The sequence below is a fragment of the Ursus americanus genome, chromosome 2, assembly GCF_024610735.1.
Source record: "Ursus americanus isolate L20-20 chromosome 2, mUrsAme1.1.p, whole genome shotgun sequence".
Lineage (NCBI taxonomy): Eukaryota > Metazoa > Chordata > Mammalia > Carnivora > Ursidae > Ursus > Ursus americanus.
This window is the reverse complement of record NC_142128.1, coordinates 75,928,185-75,944,968: the sequence shown is the minus strand read 5'-3', so window position 1 is coordinate 75,944,968 and position 16,784 is coordinate 75,928,185. Positions and strand designations below refer to the sequence as shown.

Genomic DNA, 16,784 nt, shown 5'->3' with positions numbered 1-16,784 from the left:
ACTGGAGAGCTTAAAGCAAAATCTCTGGCGTGACTGTTGCCAGCTATCGTTGTTGTCAGTTCCACACTGCAGGCTTCACCGCCAGCTTGTTGGCTACCTCTCGGGCGTGGAAGCCTACAGAACAGTGGTCTCAAATACATTCAGGCACAGGGCACAGAGAAGGATTCCGTGTGGAAAATCACGGAATACTGATGTACTAAATTTAAAATACCAACGTGGAATTTTCTGCTGAGTTAGATACTGTATTAGAATACTAGAAACAGTAGAAAAGTAGTAACAGATAACATGTTTTTAGAAAAACTTAAAATTAAGGGAATTCTGTTTCTAGCTCTACCTCCATTATTTAATTTTGGCAGTAGATGAAAATTCAGCCAATTAAGAACACTGACACACTACGGTATTAGGAAATGTGGTCTGGGACAAAAGTCGTAAAAACCTGCAATCTAAAAGAAATAAATCCTAAAAGTACATACTACCTAATGGAAACCTTTAAATCACCTTTACAGTTTTCATCGTAAAAGGAAGATTAAAACAAATCCTTTTTAGAACATGGAGGACTTCAAAAGTTCAACACACCGATTTTTGTTGTCATTTTCACATTTTTGCTTCAAAATAGGAAATAACTTAAAACACAACCAACAACGACTCCAAATGCACGATGCAGCGCAGTCAAGTTTCATGAGCAAAGCTGAGCATCACTTATCCCTTCCCTGTTCCATATGAAGGTGCAAAAACATTATTTTTGGTAAAACCTATAAAACACGAATGAGCAACCTCCCCAAAGTAAAAATATCCCAAATAAAAGAATTTTAAAAATAAAAAGCACATAAATCGGAACCTCAAGATGAAAGAAACAGGTAAGTAATTCCAGAATGTTTTGTATAAAATGTGAAAATAAAAAAAGACCTCTCTTGAGGCTGAAACCGGGGGAAGATAATATGTTTCAGTATCTTGTGAATTGCTCTCATTTTTACCTACCCATCCTCCTTTTGGGGAAAAGGGAGGGTGGTGGGTGGAGAATGGTTGGGACGGTCCCGCTAAGTCTGCCGGATAAAGAGGAGATCAAGGATAACACTGGTACCATAAGTCACAAAGGACGGGATAGTGATAAAACCTTCTTACCAAGAGGAGAAGCACAGGGTTATCACCCTCCAATAACATCCACGTAAAAAGCTCTAGGTGCTGTTTTACTTACTTCCGGGCTCAGGACTGCAGTGCTGTCACTTGGCACATCTTCTTCAAATCCTTTATTAGGAAAACTTTCTATTTCATGACCTGTGCTTCCTTCACTTGGGCACTTGTTATATGAGCATCTTGGACTGTTGCTGCAGTGGGAAAATTCACATTTACTGTCCCCAATTTCTGAGGGCGTACATGAGAGATGGGGAGAACCACTGTCATCCTGATACGGTGGTGGCTGCAACTCATCCAGTGGGGGTGTTCTTCTCATTCTCTGAATGCAGTTTCCTGACAATGATTAAGAATCTGGTCACTGTTTCCAATTAGCCTCAACATGCAGAACAGTCCACAATTACTGTAAAGAACTTTAAAGAAACTGGATTAAAAAATGGGTGGCAACGTAACTAGTAGATTCACTCATGAGTTTCCTTCTTCCCTAGTGGAGAGACGCAGAAATAAAACAGCCCGGTTTCCCATTCCTCTCCTCCCGCACAGTAAGATTAGGAAAAATAAGTCACATATGCGGAGAGGTGCTGTGATATACCATAAAGATGGGCGAGCGATACATATTAATGAGATAGTTTAGTTAGTTCGTTCTTTCTTTCACAACCATCTGGAAGCACACGCATATTTTGCCTACTCCCCTGTGGTGTCTGGCCTCTGCAGCCACACTAGGTACAAACACGGGAGGTACCACAAACATAAAAACCTCATTTATTTTCTTCAGCTACTGAGATGGACTGAGTAGCATTTCGGCTCAGCAGTCTCAGAAACTGTTCCTCCACACCCACCCGAGACCCAGAATCCTAAAACGAGGGGCACTGGGAGTCTAGGCCTAATCCCCATCGAGGAGAAGCCGAACACTGCATTTCAGCTAGTCTCCCCGATCAGGCGGCCACTCCCTGCCCCACTGCACCCTGCGCCCCTCCTCCTTCTAACGTATAGGGCTCCCCCTTGTCCACAGCAGGCATTTCTACCTCCAGCAACGAATCTGAAACCACGTTTTCTTTCAGTCTTAAATTATCCTTTTAATTTTTACCTCAATGATCTGTCTCGGTAGCTCAGAATAAATAGGTCTGTGAATAGGAGAGAGGTGGGGGGGAGGGGGGGAGTAAAAAAATGGAGTTGAGTATACAATTTAAGAGTAGTTAAGTCTCTGTAGATAAATCCTGAATGCAATATCAAGTATTAAATTTAAACACTGCTCATTTTTTCTTTTAATGGACTGTGAATCTTCGTTCTTAAAAGGGACCCTGAAAAAAGGTATTTTGTATTATAATTCTTATAATGGAGTTCAGTTCAAATGCTCAATAGGTCTTCTGTTCTTCCTAAGACAGTAAAACTTTACATAAGAAATACAAAGCTCATTTAAAAATTATCACAATGCCTGGTTCAAATGAAAAATATTAATTTGCATGAACTTAGCACAAATTTACATATTTGCTCAGAAGCCCTAATTTTAGAAAAAGAAAACTAAATGTCTTACCTAGTGAGCCTAAAATACCAACTTTAGTTTATAAAACATAAGCAAAAGATAAAAAAGTTACTGAATTAACATACTTGAAGCTAAATTTGAGAAGGGAAGATAGATTAAATTGATACATTGCACGCAGGAGCAAATAAATACCCCAGATTTCAGAGAGGGGCTTGCAGGAAACCTTTGGTTTTCCTGATAAAAGCAGGCAGACTCAACTGGCATGCACTTTTTGTCCCTTCTCTTTCCTCCTGCCTGGAGCTGCTGCAGCCATCTTGTAACCATGAAGTCACAAGCATGACAATGAAAGCTAAGGATAAGGAAGCTGAAAAATAGAGAGCATCTGGGTAACTGAAACATCACTAAGTAGCTATCTCCAAACTTCTTGAAGCCTGAGACAAATCCCTCTAGGTTAAAAAACATAACAACAACAAAACATTGACAGTTGGATTTTCTGTTTCCAAATATATTCTTTATTGATACTTTCAAAGTTATTTAACCAATATCCTCCCCTCATTAAAAATGTATATTTAAATCAGACATTGAATTATAAATTAAACAGCATTACCTAATATTTGCTGTAACATGAAGTCAATTAAAAATTTCCCAATGTAGTGGTTTTAGGAGTCAGCATACCATCTTTTCTTTTACGTTTTTGTTTTTTTTTTTAAAGAGAGGTGATCTTTCCCAGATCTCAGACCTGACTGCTCAGCATATTATCACACAGGTCACAGGTACATATCTATTCCTCAAACCATCCCTGATGGGGGGTGGGTGGGATTACCACAATTGACTTAGATTAGTCAGAAGCCATCAAAGTGAAGCTGGGGATAGAGTCAGCTTCAATTTCCCTATCTACATGGAAGAGAGTAGACGCCACTCACTAAGAAAAAAAGAAAGAGAACTTGAATGAATAAAATGAGATACGAAGACGGAGACATTACAACGGATACTACAGATATAAGAGATCATATGAGATTACTATGAACAATTATATGACAACAAATTGGACAACCTAGAAGAAACAGATACATTCCTAGAAACATACTAGCTACCAAGACTGAATCACAAAGAAATAGAAAATGTGAACAGACCAATAACTAGTAAGGATATTAAACCAGTAATGAATAGCCTCCCAACAAACAGATGTCCAGGGCCAGATGGCTTCACTGGTGAAGTTTTACCAAAACTTAAAGAAGAATTAATACTAACTCTTCACAAACTCTTACAAAAAACAGAAGCAGAGGGAACACTTCCCAACTCATTTTACCAGGTCAGCATTACCCTGATACCAAATCCACGCAAGGACACTACAAGAAAACTACAGGCCAATATCCCTAATAAATATAGATGTAAAAATTCTTTTTTTAAATAATTTTTTTATTATATTATGTTAGCCACCATACAGTACATCCCTAGTTTTTGATGTAAAGTTCCATGATTCATTACTTACGTACAACACCCAGTGCACCATGCAATACATGCCCTCCTTAATACCCATCACCAGCCTATCCCATTCCCCCACCCCCCTCCCCTCTGAAGCCCTCAGTTTGTTTCCCAAAGTCCATAGTCTCTCATGGTTCATTCCCCCTTCTGTTTACCCCCCCTTCTTCTTCCCTTTCTTCTCCTACCGATCTTCCTACTTCTTATGTTCCATAAATGAGTGAAACCATATGATAATTGTCTTTCTCTGCTTGACTTATTTCGCTCAGCATTATCTCCTCCAGTCCCTTCCAAGATGCAAAAATTCTTAACAAAATATCAACAAACCAAATTCAACAACACATGAAAGGCATCATACAACATGATCATTTGGGATCTATTCCAGGGATTCAAGGGTGGTTCAACAACTGTAAATCAGTGGTGTAATATAATACATTAACAAAATAAAGGATAAAAATCATATGATCATCACAGTTGATGTAGAAAAAGCATTTGACAAAATTCAACATCTATTCATGACAAAAACTCTCAAGAAACTGGGTAGAGAGAGAATGTTAGTCAACATATTGAAGGCCATATACAATAAATCCCTAGCTAACCGTATATTCAACAGTAAAAAGCTGAAAGCTTCTTTTCTAAGATAAGGAACAAGACAAGGATGCTGACTCTTACCACATGGAAATCCTAGCCAGAGCAATTAAGCAAGAAAAGAAAGAAAAGGCATTCAAGATGGAAAAGAAGTAAAACTGTCTCTACTTCCAGACCACATGATATTATATGCAAAAACCCTAAAGACCCCACCAAAAAACTGTTAGGACTAATGAATGAATTCAGTAAAGTTGTGGGATACAAATCAATATAAAAAATCATTTGTATATCTATATACTAACAACAAACTATCAGGAAGGAAATTTTTTAAAATTTCATTTACAATTGCATCAAAAAGAACAGAATACCTAGGAATAAATTTCATCAAGGAGACAAAAGATCTACCTGCACAGCTAACTAAGAACCACAAGATACTGAGAAAGACACAAAATAAATGGAAAGACATTTTAGGCACATGGATTGGCAGAAGTAATATTGTTAACATGTCCATACTACTCAAAGCAATCTACAGATTCAAAGTGAACTATATCAAAATTCCATTGGCATTTTTTCACAGAAATAGAAAAAAACAGTTCTAAACCTTGTATGGAACCACAGAAGACTCCAAAAGCCAAAGCAATCTTGAAAAAGAAAAAGCTGGAAATACCACGCTTCCTGATTTCAAACTATATCACAAGTCTATAGGAGTCAAAACAGTATGGCATTGGCATAAAAACAGATACACAGATCAAAAGAACAGAGAGCCCAGAAATAAACGCATATATTGCCAATTAATTCATTACTGCCCAGCCAAGGATATACAATGAGGAGAGGATAATCTCTTTAATAAATGGTGATGAGAAAATTGGACAGTCACATGCAAACTAATGAAATTGAATCACTATCTTATATCATAAACAAAAAACCAACTCAAAATGGATTAAAGACTTGAACATAAAGCTTGAAACTATAAATCTTAAGTGCGAACATAGGGAATAAGCTCCTTCACACTGGTCTTGATAATGCTAGAAGCAAAGGCAATAAATCCAAAAATAAACAAGAGGGACTATATCAAAATAAAAAGCTTCTGCACAGAAAGCCATCAAGAAAATTATATATAGACAACCTATGGAATGGAAGAAATACTTACAAATAATATATCCAATAAGGGGTTAATACTCAAAATATATAAATAACTCCTACAACTTAACAGCAAAATAGCACTCTGATTTAAAAATGGGCTGAGGAACTAAATAGGCATTTTTTTTCAAACAAGACATCCAAATGGCCAATAGGTACATGAAAAGGTGGTCAACATCACTAGTCATCAGGGAAATGCAAATCAAAAGCATAATGAGATATTTCACACCTGTTAGAATGCCTAATATCAAAAAGACAATGGATAACAAATGCTGGCTAGGATGGGGAGGAAATGGAACCTTTGTGCACTATTGGTGGGAATGTAAACTGGTAAAGCCAATTTGAAAACAGTATGGAGATTCCTCAAAAAATTAAAAATAGAACTACCATATGATCAAGCAATTCTACTTCTGGGTATTTATCTGAAGAAAATGAAATCACTACCTCGAAAAGATACCTGCACCCCATGTTCACTGCAGTATTATTTATAATAGCCAAAACATGCAAACAACCTGAGTGTCCATCAATGGATGAATAGACACACACACACACTGGATTACTATTCAGCCACAAAAGAGAAGAAAATCCTGTCATTTGCGACAACGCAGATGAACCTAGAAGACAAGTGAAATAAGTCAGAGGAGAGAGAAAAATACTGTATGATGTCACTTCTATGTGGAATCTACAAAATCTGAACTCAGAGATGCAGAGAACAGATCGGTCATTGCTAGAGGTGGGGATGGGGCGGTGAAGGAAATGTGTGAAGGTGCTTTCCAGTTACAAGATAAATTAAGTCCTCGAATGTAATGTACAGCATGGTGACAGTTAACAATAATGTACCGTAGGCTTGAAACTTGCTAAAGGAGAAGATCTTCAAAGTTCTTATTAGAAGAAAAAAAATGTGTAACTATGTGAGGTGACTGATGTTAACTAACCTTATTGCAGTAGTCATTTTGCAATATGTATATATCACATTCTATGTTGTGCTAATACCTTGGACTAATATAATGTCATGTATCAATTATATCTCAATAAAACTGGGAAAAGAAAAGAATGACTAAACACTTCCCTTTCAAAATCTTATACACTAATTGGGAGTATAAAAATACATATACACATGAAACCAAAGCAAAGAGAAAAACCAAAAGAAAACATGCCTAAAGAATATAGGGTCCAGGAAGAGGGAAGATAAAGGACACTGGCTAGAAAAACCAACACAATCAAGTCCTTGCCTTCCTTATCCTTCACTGTAAACACTATTAAAATATCTTCTCTCGGGGCACCTGGGTGGCTCAGTCGGTTGAGCGTCTGCCTTCGGCTCAGGTCATGATCCCAGCATCCTGGGATCCGGTCCTGCATCCGGCTCCTTGCTCAGTGGGGAGCCTGCTTCTCCCTCTGCCTGCTGCTCCCCCTGCTTGTGCTCTCTTTCTCTGACAATTAAATAAAATAAAATCTTTGAAAAAAAAAATCATCTCTCTCTGTGGCTCTTTCTTCTTTAATAGCAGTTTCACTGTATTAATCCTCATGTGACCAAGACCATCTAACTTCTGTCTGGTAATAATCTTATACCTTACCTCCTTTAGTTTGCTTTTTACATCAGGTCCCTGTCTAGCTGTCAGCCAACTAGGATATATTTACACAGCTGAGCTCCAGTCGTCTGGCTCTTGCTGAGATTCAGTGACCAAGGCAGAAATTACCCAAAAGACATTTAGTGATATTTAAAGATACTAAGTAAGCTCCATGAGTAGACCTCATTAGCGTTTCTGGATTTGAGAGAAACAATTTTAAAGCTGTGAATTTTGGAATATACATATCAGGATATATAAAATAATACATGTAATTTATATATTATATATAATAAATATATCATGTACTTTATATTTATTGTATATTTATATAATACTTTCCAATTATATAAACACATAACTTTGTAACATGTAAATTATATATTATTCATAAATTTGTATATACTTATATAAGGTATTATATAAATCCTTAAAGTTTTGAAAATAATAATACCATATGTTTCACTTTTCACTTTACTTCTACATTTTACTCTACAAAGTGAAGAACACCCAAATGTATCCAGAATAGGAATTTCATTTTAAAAAATGCAGTTATGAAGATTTTTCCTTTTTTTTTTTTTTAAGATTTATTTATTTATTTATTCGACAGAGAGAGACAGCCAGCGAGAGAGGGAACACAAGCAGGGGGAGTGGGAGAGGAAGAAGCAGGCTCATAGAGGAAGAGCCTGATGTGGGGCTCGATCCCATAACGCCGGGATCACGCCCTGAGCTGAAGGCAGACGCCTAACCGCTGTGCCACCCAGGCGCCTCGAAGATTTTTCCTTTTTGAATCTTTTGCAACAATATCTTCTTTCTCTAATTGGCAACTACTTCATATCATATGCACAGTATAATAACTAAGAGTTGGCTAAAATTTAACAGATATTGGAAAAATTTTAATACAACTGTTTTAAAAATAACAATTTATACTATAGTTGTTAAATTACACTATAAACATCCAACCTTAAGGGGAAATTTCTAGTAGAACTATTGAACACCAAAATGATGATAACCTACTATTACTTTTCCCCTCATTTTACACCCTAATTCCATACCTATTTTGTGGAACCGACAGCTCCATGAAAGGATTCATACATGGAAATATTTTAAGCATGTTAGCATACCATCTGCATATTACAGAGCACCCACAAAAGAAGACAAAGTATGTTTCTACCTTACAAAAAGCCAGGATGCATGCATGTCTGGAATATGACCTGGAGCTTTTAACATATTTGAGAGTGGTTTTCTAAGTTTGAGAACCTCAGCTCTACAAAGTGGTGAACATTCTACATCGGCAGAATTCAGTTTTCAAGTGTCTATAGAAATTTGCCAAAATTGATCACATACCGTGTAATAAGTTAAGATTTGACATGTTTCACAAAACTGGAAGCATAAAGAAGGTATTTTCTGACTACAGTGAAATTAAACTAGGAATCAGAAACAAAAATATAATTTAAAACAACTACAGAAATCTAGATAAAGTAACCAGAAATTTAAATACACTCCTTTGTAATTCATGGGTCAAAGAAGAAATCACAATAGAAATTAGAAAATGTACTGAAAATAATGATAATAAGAACAACCTGGGAGCACCTGGGTGGCTCAGTCGGTTATGTTTCTGCCTTTGGCTCAGGTCATGATCTCAGGGTCCTGGGATTAAGCCCCACATCGGGCTCCCCGCTCAGTGCAAAGTCTGCTTCTCCCTCTTCCTCTGCCCCTCCCCTTGCTCATGCACTCTCTCTCTCTCAAATTAATAAAACTTAAAAAAAAAAATCTGTATAAATACTTGTGGAATGTGGCTAAAGCCCCGCTTAGAAGGAAATTCACAGATCTAAGTGCATATGTTGGGGAGGGAAAGGGAGTGAGGTAGGCCAAAAACAGGGACCCAATTACTCACTTCTAGAAGTTAAAAACTTAAAAAACAAACAAGTTAACTCAAAGAAAGGTGAAAGAATGAAATAATAAAGAGCAGAAATAAAACAGAATACATACACACACACGAGAGCATTAGTAAACCAAAATAAAATTCATTGAGAACACTAATAAGATTAATAAGTTGCAGGAAGAGACTAGTCAGGAAAAAAAGAGATGATATAAATTATTAATATCAGGAATAAAAAGGAAGACATCATTTCAAACCCATCAGATGTTAAAAAGAGAGCAAGCTTTTCTTTTGTCCTCTCCTTTTTTGGAAATTTCAGTCCTAAAGCTAATCAGTGGGGCTGAAGGAGGCAGTAGTCTGCACTGGTAGTGGCATATGTCAGAGCCTGGGTGGGCTGAGGATGTCTACGCATGGGAGAAGCCTAGCACACTATTTTGGAGCCCAAGAGAGACAAGAATGGCATCCATGTCCATATAGGGCAGCCCAGCGTGAGGTGTCAGAGCTCACACAGGGTAAAGAGGGGTATCCATGGGGCATCCTTAAACAGCATGCTAGAGCCCAAGCTGGGTGAGAAATGCCCAGCATGGAGAACCAGAGCCTCAACAGCATAAGAAGATTCCCCATGGTGGGGCAGCCTCGCATGGGGCAACAAAGGCCAAACAGGGTGAGCGGTGTGTCTACAATGAGGGAAAGGGGAGTCAAAGCCCAAGGAAGATCAGAGCCATGGAGGGGGGACTGGCGTGGGTTGCCAAAGCCCAGGAAGGCTGAAGAGGGAACCCACACGGAGGTGCACCTGTGAAAGTGCATGGTTGCCCTGACACAGGAAAACCAGACCTGAAGCAGGATGGGGAAGGTAGCCATATGTGGGGGTAACCTGGAGTGTGGTGTTACGGCCCAAGTGGGGTGAGGAAGGCAACTGTGTGGGGACAAGGGGGAGTCCTGGAACACAGTGTCAGACTCCAAGCAGGAAGTCAGAGCTTTGGTAGGGTGGTGAGGACAGCTGGTCTGGAGTGTCAGAACCCACGTTTTGAGGGTCATATGGACATCCGCAAGTAGGAAAGGCTGCAAGGGATAGCAGAGCCCAACTAGGGTGAGGGGTCATGCATGCAGACAGAAGGGGGGATTCATCGAATAATAAATACATTAAGTTTAACGGAAGCCAGGTCTATCTCTCTGTGTTGGAAAAGGAAGTTACAAATATGGAAAGGGGAAAATCTAGAACTGTGGTCTGGGATTAGAACTGAGGATATCAACGTGAACTCAGTTTTTAAATATTAAGTAAACAGAGCATAAATATGCATATAATATGCATATACACATAGACACCAATTCCTAAGTATCCTAGCTCTGTCCACTGAGAGGGTTTAAGAACACCTCAACAGGGGCTTCTGGATGGCTCAGCTGGTTAAGCGTTTGACTCTTGATCTCAGCTAAGGTCTTGATCTCAGGGCTGTGAGTTCAAACCCAGTGTTCAAGAAGCTGGGCCAGGAGCTGGCCAAGAAGTAGGATGTCTTTTTCGCTTCCGAATCTCTGATCAAGCAGATCCCACGAATCCTAGGCCCAGGCCTGAGTAAGCCTGGCAAGTTCCCTTCCTTGCTGACCCACAATGAGAACATGGTGGCCAAAGTGGATGAAGTGAAGTCCACCATCAAATTCCAGAGGACGAAGGTGCTGTATCTGGCAGTGGCCACCGGCCAGGTGAGGATGACAGATGATGAGCTCGTGTACAACATCCACTTAGCTGTCAATTTCCTGGTGTCACTGCCCAAGGAGAACTGGCAGAACATGCAGGCTTTATCCATCGAGAACACCATGGGCAAGCCCCAGTGCCTATACTAACGCACAGTTTAACAAACCATAGTGCGCTACCATTAAAAAAAAAAAAAAAAAAAGATCACCACCTCAGCGGTGTGCACACCTAGTACCCAGATCCTGGCTTCTAAATCTATCCTTCACTATAAGGTACCAGAACTCTGTGAAGAAACAGCAAATTTCAGGACTAGGGAAAGAAGTTGAGAATAAGAACGTATTCAAAGAATGAGGGGGACATGTCAAAAAGACAAAGAAGCCAGCCTGAAGGGGTTTGCACTGAACAAATCCCACAGTCTGAGCTTCAAAATAAATAGTTGAAGTAACTGATTATAACACACTGAGGGAAAGAGGAAAACTTCAGTCCATCTAGATACAGATAAATACATGAATAAGTTGAAAGAATTTTGAGGAACAGATTACGTACACAGTTACAAAGTACTTAGTTATCAAGAGCACATGCTTCCTTAATGAGGAGATCAAAGTGAATAAGGTGAGTGACGCGACAAACCACAGTGTGCGTCACCTGACAGGATTCAGTGAGAGGAACAAGCACCACTTCCCTGGTCTTCCAGCTACAGCTGCATAACCTGAATCTAATCACAAGAAATATCAGACAAATGCAGCTATTCTAAAATAGAACTGCCCTGTAATCTTCAAAAGGGAATGACTGAAGAACTGGTCTAGCCTGGAGGAGACTAAAGAGACATGACAACACATGATTTTGAACGAGATCCTTTCGCCATAATGGACATTATCTGGACAACTCTTGACCGTAAATGGATCCCGAGGATGAGATGGCAACAATAAACCAATGTTAATGTCTCTATTTTGATGGTTGTAGTGTGGTTATGTGAGAGAATATTCTTGATTGTAGAAAATCTACACTCAAGTATTGCAGGGTGATGAAGCATCAAGTCAGTGGGGAACTTACTCTGAAATAGCTCGAGGGGTAAAAAAGGATTTTGTACTATTTTTTGGTACTATTTTTCCAACTTTTGTTAATTTTGTGAATGTTTAAAAAATTCTCCATAAAAAAGACACAGTCCTATCTTTTGAAAATTTGAAAATCATAGGATACAAATTCCTAAAGAAACAAAACCTACACAGATTCAAGAAACAGGAAAGTTGTACAATCTTATACCTATTACAGAAATTGAACCCATATTTTAAAACCTTCCTAGCAAAGAAAAGTCCAGGTAAATTTACCATTTAAGGAAGAAAAATCACCAATTTCACGTGAAGTTTTAGCTAACATAAAAAAGAGGGAACACTTGTGAAATTATCTTATGAAGCCGGCATAAACTTGCTACCAGAGCCTGATACACAATTTCTTTTAAGAACAAGGCAATCCCTCTTGGGAACACAGATATAAAAATTCTACACAAAATATTAGCAAATGCAACCCAGAGTCGTATAAACAGGGAACTACATCATAACCAACTTGGCTTTATACTAGGAATAGAAAGATACTGTACAAATGCAAGGTGGATTTACTATTAGAAAATTTATCTAATGTACCGCATTAAAAGAATAAAGGTAAAAAGTAATGCGATAACTGTAATCAATTTTTAAAAAGCATTTGAAAAAAAAGCATCTGATAAAATTCATTATCCATTCATGATAAAATCTCCGCTCTGCTCAAATGAGGGATAGAAGACAAATTCCTTTATTCCATAAAGAGTATCTTTGAAAGTCCTACAGCAAACATCATATTTAATGATGAAATGTTGAAAGCTTTACCTCTGGTATTGGGAATGAAACAAGGCTGCCTATTTATCACCACATCTATTCAACAATGTACTGGAAGTCTAGCCATTGCAATAAGGTGAGAAAAAGATGTAAAAGGATTGGGAAAAAAAGTAAGAAGTAAAACTGTTATTACTCTCAGATGACAATGGAGATAACAGAAATCCCCAAATACTTTAGAGATAATCTGTTATAGTAAGTAAATTTAGCAAGGTCACTGAATATGGTTACCAATGTAAAAAGATCCATTGAATTTTTACACACATGAGTAAAAAATTAAAAGGTGAAATTTAATAACAATCCCATATATACCAGATAACACCAAATACCTAAGAATAAATCTAAGAAATCACCTTGCTGTTATTTTTCATTTGGGGGTTTATAATTAGAATGTATACTCCTAGCAATTGGCAGAATCCACACTTCGGCTTTCTAAGCAATGGCTACATGGTGTAGGAAGGGACTGCTAGAAACAACTAGAGCTTCCTTTCTCCAGCAACAAATCATCCCAAGAGAAAAGGAGAGATTGGTCCACCATCAGAGACCTGAGAATTGCAAGTCTGGTGAATGTCTTCACTAGTTTGGTCACTGTGAAAATAAGCTTGAAAAATGATGGCAGATTATCATAAACTTCTAATTAGAAGATGACTTTAACTGGAGTTGCCACTCCAGATGGAGTCTCCTTATTAAGCAAATTAAAACAGCCTTGGTATTTGATATGTAGCTTTGACGTAGCAAATGCTTTTTCCTTTGCAACAATCCAGAGAGAACAAAAGTACCATGTTGTTTTCACCTGGCAAAGACAGCAATACTTCTACTTCCCAGCTTCAGGGAAACATAATAAAATATTCTTGTTCTACGCCACCATCTGCTTGGCAGAGACCTTGGCTGCCTCAACATTCCACACTACAGGCCCTTGATCCTCCTCTGAATGACAGCAAGCTATTAGGACCTGGAGAGTAGAAGAGTTGAGAGACTGAAGTGCCTTGGTAAAATATACATGTGTGACAGAACTGAGAACTCAATCTTACGAAAATACAGGGGCTTGCCACCTCAACAAAATTCCTGAGGATACAGGAGTATGATGGAATATTCCTCCCAATGTCAAAGAGAATTTACTACCCCTTGTCTGTGTCCCACTAGAAAGAGACAAAAAGTGTGGTTGGCCTCCGAAAGCAGCACATTCTGTGTTTGAGTATACAGCTTTGACCTATCTACAAGGTAAAATAAAAAGCTTTCAGCTTTGAGTAGCACCCAGAACAACAGAAGTCTCTCCAGATGATCCAGGGTATGGTGGAGTAAGCTTTACACTTGACCTTTAAAGACTCAGTAAACCAAATGGTCTTCAAATGTCTGTAGTAGGTGATGATGCTTGAAAGTATCGAGAAGCTCTGATGGTAGAATTGCATTGGAGGAGTCTAGATTTTTTTTTTTTTTTGGGCCATATCTTTGCTGACATTTTTGCTTCTAAGATTTTAAGTCTTATTGCCAATGTGATGGGTAAAAGTTGGTGTCTTGTTTTAAATTGCACTTCCCTTGTATGTAGGGAGGAGCACATCTTTATCAACCACTTATAATTTCTCTATATTCCTCACTAGACATGTACCTCTTTGAAGTGCTATAGTAGCCTGTTTATATTAAGCACAGTGTTCATGTGCTATTGGTATTTGGTATATGCTAGCTATAGCAATCTACATATTTGATGCAATCCCTATCAAAATACCAACATTTTTTCATAGAACTAGAATATAACTAAAATTTATATGAAACCACAAAAGACCCTGAATAGCCAAAGCCATTTTGAGAAAGAAGAACACAGTTAAAGGTATCATAATCCAGATTTCGAGATATGCTACAAAGCTATAGTATGGTACTGGCACAAAAACAGACATATAGATCAGTGGAACAGAACAGGGAGCCCAGAAATAAGCGTACACTTCCATAGTTGGTTAATTTATAACAAAGGAGGCAAGAATATACAACGGGGAAAAGAGTCTCCTCAACAAATGTTGTTGGGAAAACTGGACAGCTACATGCAAAAGAATGAAACTGGACCACTTCCTCATATCATACAAAAATAAACTCAAAATGGGTAAAACAACAACAACAACCAACCCTAAATGTGAGACTAGAAACCATAAAAAACTCCTAGAAAAAAAACATAGGCAGCAATTTCTTTGAGACTGGTCATTGAAACATTTTCCTAGATATGTCTCCTTAGGCAAAGGAAACAAAAGAAAAATTAAACTACTGGGATTACACGAAAATAAAGACCTTGTATGTAGCGAAGACACCATCCACAAAACAAAAAGGCAACCTACTGAACGGGAGAAGATATTTGCAAATATCCAAAATATACAAAGAACTTAGAGAACTCAGCCTGAAAAAAAACCCAACTAGTCCAATAAAAAATGGGCAGAGAACCTGAACAGATTTTTAAAATTATGATTTTTTTATACCTCCAAACATCTTTTATTACAATATAGAGTTCAGATTATTTTTGTACCATGTCTTAAAACCTTAATCTTTCTCACCTTATTTTCCTGGTAGTTTGAAATAATTTCTGAATCAAACTATATTTCACTGACTTTCTATTAGATTTTATTAAAGATTATAGTCAGTTCAAGTGAAATGAGAAGTGGTTTATTTGTTTTTGAGAAACAACTCCTGTCCTACTATTAACATCAAACAGGAACTAACTGGAGGATCAAGAGAAGCCAGGTGATCCCAACTGTCCAGTAGGAAGTAGACAGCACGTGCTCTTCTAGCTATACAGTTGGGGATGTCAAGCTGTACTCCATCATCAAGGGAAACTAGAAGATACTGGATGAGGACCAAGTAAGCTCTGATGGCCCAGGCAGGTAATACAGGTACACCTGCTGTATTTTGCTTAACCTGCATGCATTGCCTTATGAGTATAGTTATGACTAGTGAGGGTGAACTGAGGGTTAAAACATTATGTCTAGTGATATGCCAAAACCATCAGAAGTGGAATGTTCTGATATTATAATCCTTTCAGAGGAGGCCCTGAAAAACAATACGGAAAGAAAAATCTTCTCAGTGGACAGAATTCTTAGTAGCCCATTTTGTTTTCAACTTCGCTTAGAGTAAGACTGATCTCAGTGACTGGTTGCCAATGGTCTGAATGGATGTAAGGACTTGAGAGGAGAGAGACTGGCAAACTGGTGTCACCTAGAATGGTTCTGGGGCCTGAAAATATTTACATCCCCAATACAACTTGAAACACAAATATGCAGCAAATACCACGACTTCTAAAATTTAACTTCATATATTTTAAGTCTAATTCTTTTTTAAATTGAAAAAGGCAAGAGCCTTGATAGACTCCTAGATGAATTTTGAAAGCATGCCCAAAATTACAATGTTGATTTCAATCAAAATTGTTTCTCATTTCATCTTTGCGTTCAATGCTATCAATTTTACCTACAGAAAATGTTTAATGTTGATGAATGATTAAAAATAATCAAGCAATTTGTTTTCACGCATGAGGGAGTAACTGGCATTTGGTCAGTTCCCCTGCTATAAACAACTACAAAACTGGACAAAATACACGGAACAACTATTTTCAGGTAGTGGACAACATGCAGTGTGAAAAGGAGCCCTCACAAGGTAAGCCCCTCAACTGCCCAACTCCCTGCTTGGGAACAGTATCCTAATGACAGCACAGAGGACTAAGGTCTGCACAGGGCCAAAGAGTCACCTGAGCTGAGGCGGCGGAGGTAAGGGTTTGAGGCAGCCTAACAGGAGGGAGGAAGCTCTACCCAGAAAACGGGGCCCTCAAAAGTCTGTGTGGAGAACCCCCATGAGTCCCTGGCCAAAGGGTGGCTGCACCCGTGAAGAGACAGGCTGCCCGGGGCGCACACGGAGATACTAGAGGCCCATCAGCGCTGGGGGAAGAGCTGGGCTCTTTCAGAGTGACGTCGATTTTTACAATCTA

General features: G+C 38.4%; 1 protein-coding gene across 4 annotated transcripts in view; it reads right to left on the bottom strand.

The window, feature by feature from the left end:
- The window catches only part of SYT14 (synaptotagmin 14), a 202,879-nt gene that overhangs the window by 66,604 nt on the left and 119,491 nt on the right, over positions 1-16,784 (bottom strand). For all 4 annotated transcript variants that reach the window (XM_045787829.2, XM_087857908.1, XM_087857910.1 and 1 more), the window contains one exon: positions 1,196-1,467. In XM_045787829.2, the coding sequence (XP_045643785.1) occupies positions 1,196-1,467 (272 nt within the window). The remainder of the gene's footprint in view (positions 1-1,195; positions 1,468-16,784) is intronic.